At 42.0% G+C, this 14,190-nt stretch overlaps 1 protein-coding gene across 6 annotated transcripts in view; it reads right to left on the bottom strand.

Moving 5' to 3' along the window:
• Window positions 1–4,831: 4,831 nt before the first annotated feature.
• The window catches only part of LOC126980664 (zinc finger and BTB domain-containing protein 7A-like), a 44,510-nt gene continuing 35,151 nt past the window's right edge, over window positions 4,832–14,190 (bottom strand). Inside the window, exon 6 of one of the 6 annotated variants that reach the window (XM_050830760.1) lies at window positions 4,832–5,354. In XM_050830760.1, the coding sequence (XP_050686717.1) occupies window positions 4,908–5,354 (447 nt within the window). In that variant the 3' untranslated portion in view covers window positions 4,832–4,907. Of the gene's footprint in view, window positions 5,355–5,381; window positions 6,919–7,543; window positions 7,891–10,565; window positions 10,621–10,646; window positions 12,841–13,251; window positions 14,169–14,190 lie in introns of those variants that run through there. The other 5 variants (XM_050830769.1, XM_050830771.1, XM_050830779.1 and 2 more) reach the window with 5 other exon arrangements.

Below are 14,190 nucleotides of genomic sequence, written 5' to 3'. Positions count from 1 at the left end.
TATATATATATATATATATATATATATATATATATATATATATATATATATATATATATATATATATATATGTATATATATATTTATATTATATATAAAGGTCTGTCGCTTCACTTCTTCCACCACTCCACACGTCTTCCCTTCACCCCTGTGACACATTCCAAAATGCTCGTACACACTTTCATTACTCATTCCATCCATTCTACTCACACCACAAGCACTCCTCAAACAACTCATTTCCACTGCCTGCACTCTAGACCTCTGACTTTCATTCCAGGCCCACATTTCACTTGCATATGTGAGGGTTGGTACTATTATTGTATTTCTCAAATCCCCCTTTACCTCCATGCTCACACTTCTGCCATTCATGATTCGTCCCAAAGACCCTACCACCCTTCTTCCTTGCAATGCCCTTTCTCTTATCTCTCCCTTCATACCACCATGCTTACACATAACTGATCCAAGGTACTTAAACTCATTGACCTCCTCCATTTCTTCACCATTCAAAATTATTTTGCGTTCTTTTTCACATTCAATTCCCACTCTATATGGGCATACAAAATCTACAACCTCACTTCTACTTCGCTCACAAACCATCACTTAACTTTTGTTGACATTTACTTTCAGCTTTCTCCTATTACAGACACTATCAAAAACACTGACCAAATTTTGTAGGTCACTTTCATTTTCTGCAATGAGCACTGTGTCATCAGCAAACAGTATCGAATTCAGTACCCACTTCCTTCCCTCATCGAACAGTCTTACTCCAACTTCTCCAACTTTGCCCTTCATTTCTCTAATGACACCATCCATATAAATATTGAATAACCATGGTGACATGATGCACCCTTGTCTTAAGCCCACTTTTATTTCAAAATGTTCACTTGTTTCTCCAGTAATTTTGACACATGCAGATGCATCCTCATAGAAAGACTTTATTGCACTAAGCAGTTTTCCTCCCACACCATAAATCTTTAAAACATCCCACAATGCAATCCAATCGACTCTGTCATAAGCTTTTTCCAAATCCACGAAGGCAGCGTAAAGTTTCTTTCCTTTTGCTTTTATTTTTTCTACCACCATCCTGAAGGCAAATATCTGATCCACACATCCCCTTCCCTTCCTGAAGCCTCCTTGCTCTTCACTGATTTTCTCTTCTGTAAGTCTTTGCACCCTCTCTATTATGACTTTTCCATATACCTTTCCGGGTATACTCTGGAGACTTACAGCTCCCATGTTCCCCTCTCTTGCCCTTCCCCTTGTAAACTGGGACAATGATGGCTTTCATCCAGTCTGCTGGCACCCCCCCCCCTCCCATGCTACTTCACATATCTTGACCATCCATTTCATTTCATCTCCACACTTCAACATTTCTGCTGTGATTCCATCAATTCCTGCTGCCTTTCCATTTTTTAATCTTTATTGCCTGATTTACTTCTTCATATGTTATACTTCTTTCTTTATATACTCCTCCTCTACCTCTACTCAAAACTGCTGCTGTTACAGCTGCTGGACGTCCATCATCAAAATTCATTAAGTTTTTGAAATATTCTCTCCATCTCTTTCACAGCTTCCCCATCTTTCAACATCTTTCCATTCTCATCCATAACTTCATTTATTTTACTTGGGGAGATATTTTCTGCATTTCTTTCGTTTTTTACTTCTTTCCAATATGATTTCCTGTTCCCTTTATATTTTTCACTTAGTCTTTTTCCAAAGTCTTCATCAACTCTTCTTACTTTCTTTCATTGCTTGTTTTAATTTCATTTTGCATTCTCTATATTTATTTTTCCTTTCCCTTTTTACTTGTTCAGACACATTTCTTTCTTGAGTTTCCTTAAAAAGTTCCCTTTTCTCTTTTACTATCCTCCTTATCTCTTCTGGCCACCATGAATTTCCTTTTCTTTTTCCATCTCTCACCACTTTCATCCCTAACACTTTTTTGTTGTAGTTACCATTATTTCTTTAAATGTTCCAAAAAAAATTTCAATATTTGTATTATCTTTTACACTCCCATTTTTCACTTAAGGCCTCTGCCATTTCACGGTTATACTCATCTTTTATTTCTTTTTCCTGTAACTTTTCTATCTTCAGTATTTCCTTTTTTACTTCACCTTTCTTTTCAAACACCCACTTTTCTTTCATCTTTAACTTTGCCAGCACTGCAAGATGGTCAGATCCATCGAACATTCCTCTTACTACCTTTGCATCACAAATTTCTTTTCTAAGCCTTTCATCTACTGCCACATAATCAATCAATCCTTTTTGCTCATTATCTTCTCCCCTCCTCCATGTGTATCGGTGGATATTCTTGTGCTGAAAGAAGGTGTTCGCTAGGAACATTCCCCTCTCAGCACAGACATCCACCAGGCACTCTCCATTTTCATTCTTCCCAGGTATCCCCCATTTTCCCACCACATCCATCACACATTCATCACCCACTTTAGCATTCATATCTCCCATCATAATAAGTTTCCTTTCTTTCTCAAAACTCTTCAAACATACATTCACTTCCTCCCAAAAAACTTCCCTTTCTCTCAGTCCTTTTTTACTTTTCACATTTACTCGTGCATAAATACAAACCCATGCATACTTTTCTAAACCTACTTTTCCTTTCACCCACACAATTCTTGATCCCTTCCAACCATAATCAGTCACACCATTCCACACTCTTTCAGACATCACAATAGCACATCCTTCCTTACTCCTGCCTCTATACTTCTCATCTATCCCCGTCCATACAACCCCCCCAGGCACACCCTCCCACATACCCTCTCTACCATCACTCACACCAGTTCCTCGAATATGTGTTTCACTCACTCCCAACACATCCACTCTACCATTTACAAAATTTTCAATCATCACTCTCCTCTTTTCCTCACCACCTAAACCATTCACATTAATAGACACCAGTCTCATACATTCCTTTCTTTTCTGCTGCCCTCTGGCCATCACTCCTGCCTCTAAAAACTCGATAAAGGTATTAGAGGTCACCAATGGGTGGCCAGTCCAATGTGGTGTTATGGAGACTTGCTCCTTGTCAAGGCTAAAAGGATTAAGACAAAGCAGTTGATGGTCACTGCCCCCCTCCCCGTTGGTTCTACCCCGCAGGGTATACTAACGGTGCGCACCACGTGAAGGTGAGGATGGGGTAGGCTACCTTCCCAGTCAGAGGGTAGCCGTATTGCTCCTTTCCCAATACCCCAAACAAGGGAGCTCTGCGCATAGGCAGCAAAGACGCACCTCGGATGAACCTCATTGGTTACGATACTGCCACTGCACGCATATATATATATATATATATATATATATATATATATATATATATATATATATATATATATATATATATATATATATATATATATATATATATATATATATATATATATATATATATATATACTGCTGAGTGATTTGAAAGTCTCCATAGGTTACTTTAAGTTTAAGGATTAATTCATCTCAGTTGTCAGTTCCTACTTATAAATTCATAATAATGTAGGATTTTTTTTTTTTGGGGGGGTGGGGGAGGGGGAGTATACACCTTGAAGAGAATACAGAGTTGGGTTTGGCATAGAACAACTCTTCAGTTTTAAAAGATCTCAAAAGAAGTGTACACTGAACTAAGAGACATGAAGTCCGAGGTGTGCCTCAGCCTCACTCACATTATGTGTTTACCAACTGGAGTAACTCTAAGAATGACTGGCTGCAGTTGGCTGGCCTGGAGATGCCTATAACTACCCCACAAAGATGTGTACTATTGATCATGCTGGGCCAGAAGTAGGTTTATCCCCCACTACTGATCTTGCCACTCCAGGCCTCCTCATCTCCAAGTTCTACTACATGTTCCACAGGCAAGTGCTGCTTCTGCACCACTCCTGCCATTCCCAAAACAGATGGGCTTTGGATGCAATGGCCCCAGGGTCTGTGCTCTGCCAGAGGTGTCATGCTCCTCCGGTGCAGATGCATCGCGGGAGCCCACTGCATGGTCAGGCCTTCCACCAGCATTGGGTTTGGGTTGCAACTGGAGCCTTGAACCTGGCCCTTCCACTTGTCTTGCTTTATTAGAGCAAGTCAAGTTTCACGGGGTTGGAGTTGAAAGTCCGTCCCAACCCAAAGCTGTACTGAAAGGGAAAGTTTGACCACCCACTCCCTAGACATCATCTTGCCTCTATGCTGCTCCTGCTCACTGCCTCCTACCAAGCACTCTTGCCTCAACACAAGCTGCTGGAATTTCAAATACTATAATTTTTTTCCATGGGTGGTGAGCTTGTCTTCAGGCAGAAGCACTGGGTAGGATGCAGTGAACAGAATAGAGGCAAGATTGCATTAGAGCAGCAAGTGGTCACTCTCCCAATACACAGCGTTGTCCCAACCAATCCACATCAGGGATTGGGCTGGCTGCCAGCCATGGGCAGGGACACAGAACCCTGAAAGGATAAAATCCCTGGAAACTCAAGATGATTAGAAATGCAAATGGATTGGACTTATGAGTGACTAAACAAATAAAATGAGACATTATCAAGTGATATGGAAAGGTAAACAAAAATGAACATTATCAAGTGATGTGAGGAAGATAAACAAGTAGAAATGAACATTATCAAGTAATGTGAGGAGGATAAGAGAAGGCACTACCAATATATGAAAGTGGAGATGCAATAAAATTATATAAAGTTTATTTTACCAATGTTAGACAAGTTCATGCCCTCTTAACACTAATAAAACTGACTTACCTTTACATCTACATGCCACATCTCAGGCCAGACTTCTTCCTTGTGATGACCTTAACATTGATGGTGGTAAAATATTTTTAGGTAAACAAAGATGTATATATCATAGCAATAATTATATTTGTCAGGAATATCATCACCGTCATTACCTGCACAGAGATGCCAAGCCACTCTGCATCACTTGGAAAAAGCAACAACAAAGTGGTGCTTGATGATGTGCCTCTTCATGTTGCCCTTCTGGGTGGAGCGGTAGGGGCAGTGGGCGCAGGCGAAGGGCTTCTCCCCTGTGTGGGTGCGGATGTGGGCACGGATGCTCTCCACCTGTACCGCCGTGAAGTCACAGTGGGGGCATGGGAGCGGCTTCTCCTGGGTGTGGATGCGAAGGTGTTCACTCAGCTGGGTGGTGATGGCGGTGGTGAAGGCACAGTAAGGGCAGTAGTGGAGGCGAGGGGTGGAGGGGGCAGCAGGGGTGGGTCTGGGTAGGCTCTCCCCTTCTGCCAACAGTCCTATGGTCTTGACGTTGCTGTTCTCGGCACTTGGAATTTCACAGAGTCGAACCGTCTTCCTCCTCTGTTGCTCCTTCTGCTGAGTGTCCCCGAGCACTGCCGCCGCCGCTGCCGCCATCTGCCAACGTGGCTGACTTACTCACTAGTCCCTGTACTGGCCCTAGCCTGCCTGCTGCCATATTACTGGCTCCCTCTACATCACTATGGTTAAACCTGTTCTTAAAGTGTCACTCACCAGGAGATACTTTCCTTCAGAACTCTACTTCCCATGTGACGTGCTCCATTCCAAACTGGATGAAACGCTACACAATCTCCTGTTATTACTGACCAGGGGAGTTTTAGTCAGGTGGTCTCCTGATGACCATTTAGAAAAAATTACCATCGTTGGTGTACACACCCAACTCACCATTTGGTCCTGTTGTCATAAAAACTTACTCAATAAAAAATGATCCTCCAAAGCATTTATACATCCTTCTTCAACACGAAGATACACAAAGATTCTTTATAAGGGGATCCAAAAGGGACAATTCAACCCATAAATAATGGATTCTGTGAATCAGGTATTTATCATCATCTTCCCCATCTTTCCTTTGACCTGCTTCTTTATTTTATGCTTCAACAACATTGGCTTGATTTGTTTCACACATCCACTGCCTTGTTCCTGAACCTGTCTGCTTCCCAAACCTGAATTTATCCAGCCGGTCCCCAATGCTATGACTCCTACTATCTTTTATCAGTATCAATCAATCAATCAATCAATCCCCATAATCTATTTCAATACTTCAGTTGAATCATTGAGCAGCATACACGATGATGTATGAAGAGTTGCTAACCCCTTGGATCCTTTTGGTCATTATTCTCAGTGATGATTTAGTAAAAGGACCAAAACTGAACTGCATAATCTGGGTGAGGTCTCAGCAGTACACTCCACTCTTGTTTCTAACACTAGAAATAAATGCTTCTCTACATCAGAACCTCAGCATACTTGTTTGAGAATCTGTAAACTTCAAATGCGTCAAATTTCATGTCACTTTCATCATCATGCAAACCACAACACCCTTTCAGATCTTAAGAAAAAGCATTTGTCTGCTCTTAAAGTCCTTTTTTTGTCAGGTTTGAAAAGGTCACTTAGTGACTCTAACTTTGCTTCACAACAAGTACAAACCACTCCTTCCTCCAATTATTTTTTCGATGTGGCCAGAGTTTAGGATGCATGTGTTTGTGTTAATCATTAAATCAATCAGAGTGCTTTTCAGTGCATGAGCCAGATACTATCCTGCTCCTACGTGTTGGATGGAAGGAAGTTTAATATCGCTGGACTTTGTTGAAGACTTCATCCCAGCTGTGGTGTGCTGCGGACTGTTCACTGTTTGGCGGGAGGAGGAAGTGCTGGACTTCAGTGAAAGGATAAACAAGCAGCTGCATAGGTTTGGCTTGCTTTCCCTTGTCTTATTACAATTTATAAATGACAGCCAAGATATTCCAAAGGAACATGGGTGAATGGTTGTAATTGGCAAGATTATACATAAATCTGAGGTACTTAATCTTGTCAGTAATAAATAAAATTCAGAGACCAAACATGTAGTTGGATCCATCACTATGTAGGTATAGTTCTGGCATCCCGCCCCTCTTGGGGACTCCCCTGAGTGGGTGGCCACAGTTGTTGAAGGCGTCACTTTTTTCTGGAAAAATAATAAACCACAATACAAAAACTACATTACACATGTGCTGCAAAAACAAGTCAATGTTTCTATAGTGTGGAGAACAGAGACCTGAGCAACATTTCTTCTACTAGATAAAGTGTTACCAATTTATGGAGAGATCATAAACCTTGCATTACTAGACACAATCACCTCAGCATATTTCTAATATTATAGACATATTTCAGTTGAGTTAGCTGAGGAGACTCACTGCAACAAACACACAGCTTTTGTTTATTGGCAAAAGCGTCAGTGTGTTTAAGGATGTTTCCTCAACATGCCACATGAAATCTGTCAGTAAAAGAAATACACTTCTTAAGAGGTGATGATGTGGCTCAAGGTGAGTCTACATCAACCACTACAGCAAGAGAGACAGGAGCTATTACCAACACAGGGAGGAAGGAAGGTGGAGCCATGGACAGTGTGTTTCTTGGTTTCCAGCATGGTGAGAAGAGAGACACTATCAGGAACTTTTCCAGCATGGTGAGAGGAAAGACACTATCAGGAACTTTTCCAGCATGGTGAGAGGAAAGACACTATCAGGAACTTTTCCAGCATGGTGAGAGGAAAGACACTATCAGGAACTTTCTCAGAGTAGATCAGTTACCTTTAATTATGGTGCGCCCAAACGTGCCTCTTCAGACTACCTTGCTGCCGGGAGCGGTAAGGGCAAAGGGAGCACGAATAGGGCTTCTCCCCCGTGTGAGTACGAACGTGCCTCTTTAAATTATCCTCCTGGGTGGCTCGGAAGGGGCAGTGAGGACAGGCAAAGGGTTTTTCACCCGTGTGAGTGTGGATGTGTCTTACAAGGTTGGTGGTTTTTATGGTGACGTAAGTGCAGTAAGGACAGCGGTGGGTCTTGGTGGTGATGGTGGAGGTGGTGGTTGTGGTGGAGGTGGTGGTGTTGCCAGGCAGTGGGTACAGAGACGCCTCGCTACCTCTCTCCGCCCCCACCTGTAGGGGACATGCGTCTGTCTTACTGGCGGTCCTCAACCCTGGCACAAGGCCTCTTACAGTACACTTATAAGGAGTCATTCACTTTAGCTTACACAACAGCCATCAGGCCCCAGCTGGTCATGCTTTCTCTATGTACAAGGTATGACCCTTAGCAAGCTACTTGTCTGGCCAGGGCCACTGCCAAGATAAAAAATGACAATGTGTGCATGTGTGTGCATGTGTTTGTGGGGGGTTGGTGTGGGTACTTATTACTGCAGCAGCTGCTGCTGACATGGTGACATGCAGTGTTTGTGTAATTTCTGGATACAACAGTTACAATGAAGTGACTTATCACAGACATGCATTACTGTTGTTCATGCTTAGCACTTCACGCCCTTTACTGAGCATTTCCCAGATCCAAGTACATATTATGAGTTGTCAAAGAGGCTGGTCACTGTAGAATCTTTTGAACCCCTGCTTTGTCTCATAAAATACAGACTACCTATTGATTTTTTCTATTCTTGCTGTCCATACATACTACTCTAAAATTTACAAAATCTGAGGAAACTTAAAGGCAGCACATAAATACTAGTCTTGAGAGCCTCTCGGCCCCTCCAGCATGAGCGCCGGGCTGGTGTGGCCCATGTGCGGGTGACCACTGCTGCTGTGCACCACAACACTACCAGCAGCTGTTTGATAACCAGTAGTTTACATCACACAGGACCAATCAAATAAACTTCACAAAACTCCAATCCAATTATGATTGGAAAACTACAATTCCAGAAACAAATTTATGATACGGACTTAAAAAGTTTTTGAAAAATGAAACGATTCTCCCAAACTTTTACTCGACCACTTTAAGTTTGGCTTTCAATGACATGTGCAAAATTGCAACGGTAATTGTTCATGCTCCTCAATGCATGAGTAAGACTCGCTTAGACAGCATAGGCATAGGCTTATTACCCACAGTAAGCAATTAAAAAAATCAATTCAAGCAATGACCAACATTATTTCTTCCCTATTTGTATGTTTTGATGGCGGTGGTAATCACCAAAAAAAGAAATAGTGCCAATAATGGATTAACGTTGATACAATGTGCACCATCCTCACACTCATGGACAATCAATCAATCAATGGGGCATACGTCGGGGGGTGCGTCACCTCGCCCACCCTACGTTACCAAGCCCGGGAGTCCTCCGGGGCAAGTCCCCAACAAACACAATAAAAACAATGTCACCACTGTCCGCGCTGAGTGGCAGACACTGTGGGAGTCACGGCAAAGTGTCTAGAAAAGTGTATGTACAGTAGAATTGCATCTATCCAGAATTTTGTCCAGAAAACTAAAACTTTAGAGAAGTGACGTCTGAGTGTTTGTACTGGCCAATCCAGACACTCACACAGTGTGTCCTTCCTGCCTGTGCCGCTCAGACCACATCTGATGGGAAGCCTCTGACACCATTTATCAACCTTTTAAGAAGGATGATGTGATTCAAAAAGTTCAAATGCCTTTATAAACCAGAATCTTTGGGGTGACATATCCAATAAATCTAATAGTTATAAATTTTATATTTCTAATATTCCTCCAAAGACTAAATTCTACCAAAGAATATATTGTAATTTTCTTAGTTTGTTCTTACAATGATAACTGAATTAAATGGGCAGCAAGGCTCAGAAAATGACACAACAAAGACTAGTGACAGTATGTGATGTCAGCAGGGTGTTCCTGCCCCACACACGGCTGTTACTTCCTTGCGTCTGTTGAATTACTGTGAAGCTCTCATCCTCCCAAAGAGAACTTCAATAATGTTTCAAGTTATGCTGTGACACAGGTGGCTCCAATTCTATACTCTCTCCTTGTGTTGAAATATAATTTCTGTTTCTTTCACGCCTTGAGTTTTCATCATCATTTTTCAGAACTTCATCTGGTAATCACAATGTTGTTGACCAGTGATGTGACTCTTTAAAATGGATCCAGATGTGGAGCCTCTGGGGCTGGGCCTGACATGGACAATCAGTGACACCTTTATCTGTCACTCTGCAAGACAGCGCCAGTGTGTTAGGCCGCTGTGGTGTGGTAACTTTGTTGCTTCTGGAAGTAGTATGTACAGTCTCTGCATTTAGAAATGCTTCAACAGTAAAGAGGAGTCTGCATGGCTCTACAGCTGCTCATGCTCCCCTTCACAATAAACCTTGTGTTTGCTGTACTAATTGGAGTTAACACCTATATATAATAATAGTTATAACCAAAAGTTCATTTTACATGTAGGTATTGACAGGTACAAGGTACTATATTAAGCAACAGCAAAATATATAGTTTGGTATAGTTTACTGCTGTATCAAGTTGAAATTGTTAATTCTTTTGTTAAAAAAAGTTTCATAAATAACAAGTTATATAAACAAAAAACAGTTATGTTTGCTAGGTTTATACAGTTCAGTAAAATCCATTTTTTGGTTAAAAAACAGAGCTCCTTAAAAGAAGGTTTGCTGAAATAGAAGCATTTTTGAATGTGGGGAATGTACAAAAAACTTCCAGAAGTAATAAATTGACCAAATCTCCTTGGCTTAACACAAGGACCAATTGCATTTTGTAAGCCACAAGTTTACTTGTTTAGTGCAAAAGAAACAAACAAGAAGGAGGCTTTAGACAAAAGAAACAGACACTTGGGGATACAGCACTCAGACACTCAACTCACGGCATCCTTTGCTTTATTGGCCTGGCTCAGGGATCACGGGGACAACCTCATGACGCTACAGAATGGAAAGCATGAGCCAGTGGACTTCACAGGATATTTAAGAAAATCATACCAACAAAACAACACATTCAGTCGCAGGATACAGGAAAAAATACTACACAACGCTGATGCACATGAAGAATAAAAACATGGTGGAAACTGACAACTTTGCCAACCATTTGGACACAAAACTCCCTGCATAAGATATGTGAAATTAATATGCTTCTATTAATAATTTTTAATAGATTTAATAAACATAAGATTTCTTTAGCTTCTATCGAAACTTAATATCAATTCATTGACTACATTTTTGGTGTAGTGAAAATATCTGATAATTTTGTACCAGAACATCACTTAAAGAGTTGCCAATGTTTTTCTCTAGCGGTCATCTCATTGGTAAATATCATATTAGTTTGAGTATTTATGATTTAAAAGATGAGCTTTACTTTGTTGCATCCATCTTCCTTCCTGTATGGCCTGGGACGCCGCCCTGAGCTATCTCAAGGTCTTCATAATGGCACTTAAGACTCTAAATGACACTCTCGGAATCTATCACAATTCTATTGTGAATTTCAGAATCATCAAGGGAGAGAGAAGGTGAAGTTAGGGAGTCTATTTCAGAATCTTAGTTTCACAAATGTGACCCAAATGGTCTGCAGCAAGTCATCACAACTGCTGCCAAGTGCCAAGGGACAAGCTTGCTCCCCTCCAAGAAACTAGTTGATGTCATTTTGTAAATACATAAATAAATCAATTAATAAATAATGGGTAAAAATGGCTTATTGATAAGGACGAGACTTTCTAGAGTAAGCATCTTGCTTTCTTTGGTGTTTGAGAATAACTCCTCAATGAACTCAAGGTCATGCTTGTACGGCTACAGCACTATACTGTGGCTTAAAGACACACTTCATTCCATAACTGACACATGTCAGTGCAAAGAACATTCCCTGGCACTCCAACTGTGTCATCTGACAACTGGTTGGGATTCCTCCTTCAGAGCATCGCAGAGGCAAGGCCTTCAGAGGCAGCACCCTCACAGCCGTCAGTGTTGGCAAGCTGAGGCTTCAGTGTGTCACGGCACCCCAGGCCTCTGGAAGACCATTTACACCTCAAATGACAAGTCAAACAACTGCCACTTTCCTTCAGGTGACACTCTGAGGCAGCCAAGAATGGCAGCAAAGCCTCATTCTTAGTCCCATCCATGATGAGAAAATGGTCACTTCAGTACACCCAAAGACCTCAACTGAAATTTTTCAGTAAGGCTTTTAATTTACACATTCCAGCATTTCAACAGCACAAAAACTACATAAGCTATTAAACTTGATACAGTTCTCTTTAAAATGCAAAAACAAAACTGTTCCAAAGAATTTATTAAAAAGTCTCCTGGCAATAAAATTAAGCGAGGTGAGATTTTGATGTATAAAGAGGAGCAGGTTCATAAACAATGTTATGTAAGATGCCTTCAGTGGGCAGTGTGGCAGCCAGCTGAAGGAGTAAATTTAGTTTCCAGCGGTGGTCTGTCTCACATCTTGATGGAGTGAGGTGTGCCCAGACAGCCCAGGCTTTGCTGAAATGCCCTGACAATCACACCGGTGATTTTTGTGCATTATGCTGCAAACACAAACTGCTTGCCAACTCAATATGTACTAAGCAAAGTAACACTTTTGGTGAGAAACAATTTCTCAAACTGGCAGACTGTCAGAGGCCCTTTTACTATGGTCTCAACAGGTGCTCCCACTGACAATAAAAATCATTCAAAATTCAATAAACCAAAATGTTCTAAGAACTGAAAAACTAATGCTCTACACCTAACCTATACTTTCTGGTCTTTTACACCATGCAGCCGCATATGACTCTTTAGGTCGGCCTCAGTGATGGCCTGGAAGGGGCAGGAGGCACACGTGAGCTGCTCGGCGGTGTGGCGCCGCACGTGGCGCCGCAGGATGTTCTTGTGGGAGGAGCTGTAGGGGCAGTGGGGGCAGGAGAAGGGCTTCTCCCCCGTGTGGGTGTTTATGTGCTCGCTCAAAAACTCTTTCCTAGTTGTGCTATAAGAGCAGTAAGGGCACATGAAAGGCCTCTCCCCTGTGTGCTTTAAGGTATGTCTCTTCAGCTTATAGGAATCTGGCGTTTGGTAGGCACAGTGCTGACACTGATGCACCTTACTGGCGGAGCCCAGCCCCTGCCTGTCCTCTGCTCTGCCGCCATCAGTCCACTGATACTTAGCCTCTCGCTCCACCTGTAGATGAGGTTTTGTTATCTTACTGGGAACTTAAGCTGCAAGCCTGTGTGGGCAAATTTTATGTTACACTAACTGACCATTAGCCTAAAACACCCCTCAGAATTAAAACATTCATGTTTCCACTTCTTGTTCAGTATTCTGTTGTTTTTCCAAATTCACTGACAATCAAAGCATGATCAAAGTCTTTACTGGTGCTGGGCAGCTAAACATAATCTCTGTGTAATTTTCCTAAACATTTGCTATGAGCCAATTCTGAACTGAACAAAGACAGAGAACTTACTAAGACTCACTAACATCAGAACTTTTATGGCACTTGACATTAAGGAGCAGCATCTGGGCTTCACCAAAAGACCAAAATGGCAAAGTTGGTTTACCAGGGGAAAAAAAAAAAAAAAAAAAAGCTATACCTCCTAAGGTTCTGAATTGATGCAAAGGATTACAAATAGGAACCATCTTCTCCACGCGAGGATGTGTACTCTAGTGTGTCTTGATTGCCTAGTAACGAAATGGATGAAGAGGAATGTCTGGACTCACTGAAAACACAAGGTTAAGCTTTGTACCAGTCACAACATTTTGCACTATTGAATATATCCTAAGAGATCACCCTATCTACCTATCATAAGATTTCAATGAATGGTAAATAGCTTTTAGAAGATTTTAAAATGAAAAAAATTCAGTTATCATTTTTCAACACTGTTTATATTGTTCCCTTAAGTCCTCACAAAAGGTCTGTATGTATTAAAAAGTCTGTGGCTCCCTACTGAAATGATGCCCAGCTGCACCGTGGCCTGAAGACTTCCCTCAGACACTCACCAGCTTGCTAGTAAGACAAATACAGAAGTTTGGCTCACACTGAAACTGCCTGCCTCTCCTACCCACTGTCTACCACCTCACTGCCCTTCACTCTCGGTTTCATGTTTGTGGGACAGCAAGTGACTGTTGAGGTGAGTTTTGCAGGTGGCTCTGAAGGAACAATATGTGCACGCGTACGGTTTCTCCCCGGTGTGGACGCGAACATGGCGCTGGAGAATGTACTGGTGCGAGGTGCTATAGGGGCAGTAGGGACAGCTGAATGGCATCTCAATACTGTGAGTGTTGATGTGTTCCTTCAGCAAGTCTTTCCTGGCCGTGCTGTACGAGCAGTGCGGGCAGGTAAAGGGCCTCTCTCCTGTGTGTCTGAGAATGTGTCGCTTAAGGTTATGGATAAAGGTTGTGTTGTAGCTACACTGGGGACACTGGTGCAATCTGCTGGCAGAGGTGAGGCCCTGCCAGTCCCTTCTGGCTCTCCTGCCACCAGTCCACTCACAGTTAGTCTCTCGCTCCACCTGTAGAGGAGGAGCTTCATCT

This window comes from Eriocheir sinensis, chromosome 45, assembly GCF_024679095.1.
Source record: "Eriocheir sinensis breed Jianghai 21 chromosome 45, ASM2467909v1, whole genome shotgun sequence".
In the NCBI taxonomy this organism is placed as follows: domain Eukaryota; kingdom Metazoa; phylum Arthropoda; class Malacostraca; order Decapoda; family Varunidae; genus Eriocheir; species Eriocheir sinensis.
The sequence above is the reverse complement of the archived record's forward strand: the minus strand, read 5'-3'. Positions and strand labels throughout refer to the sequence as shown.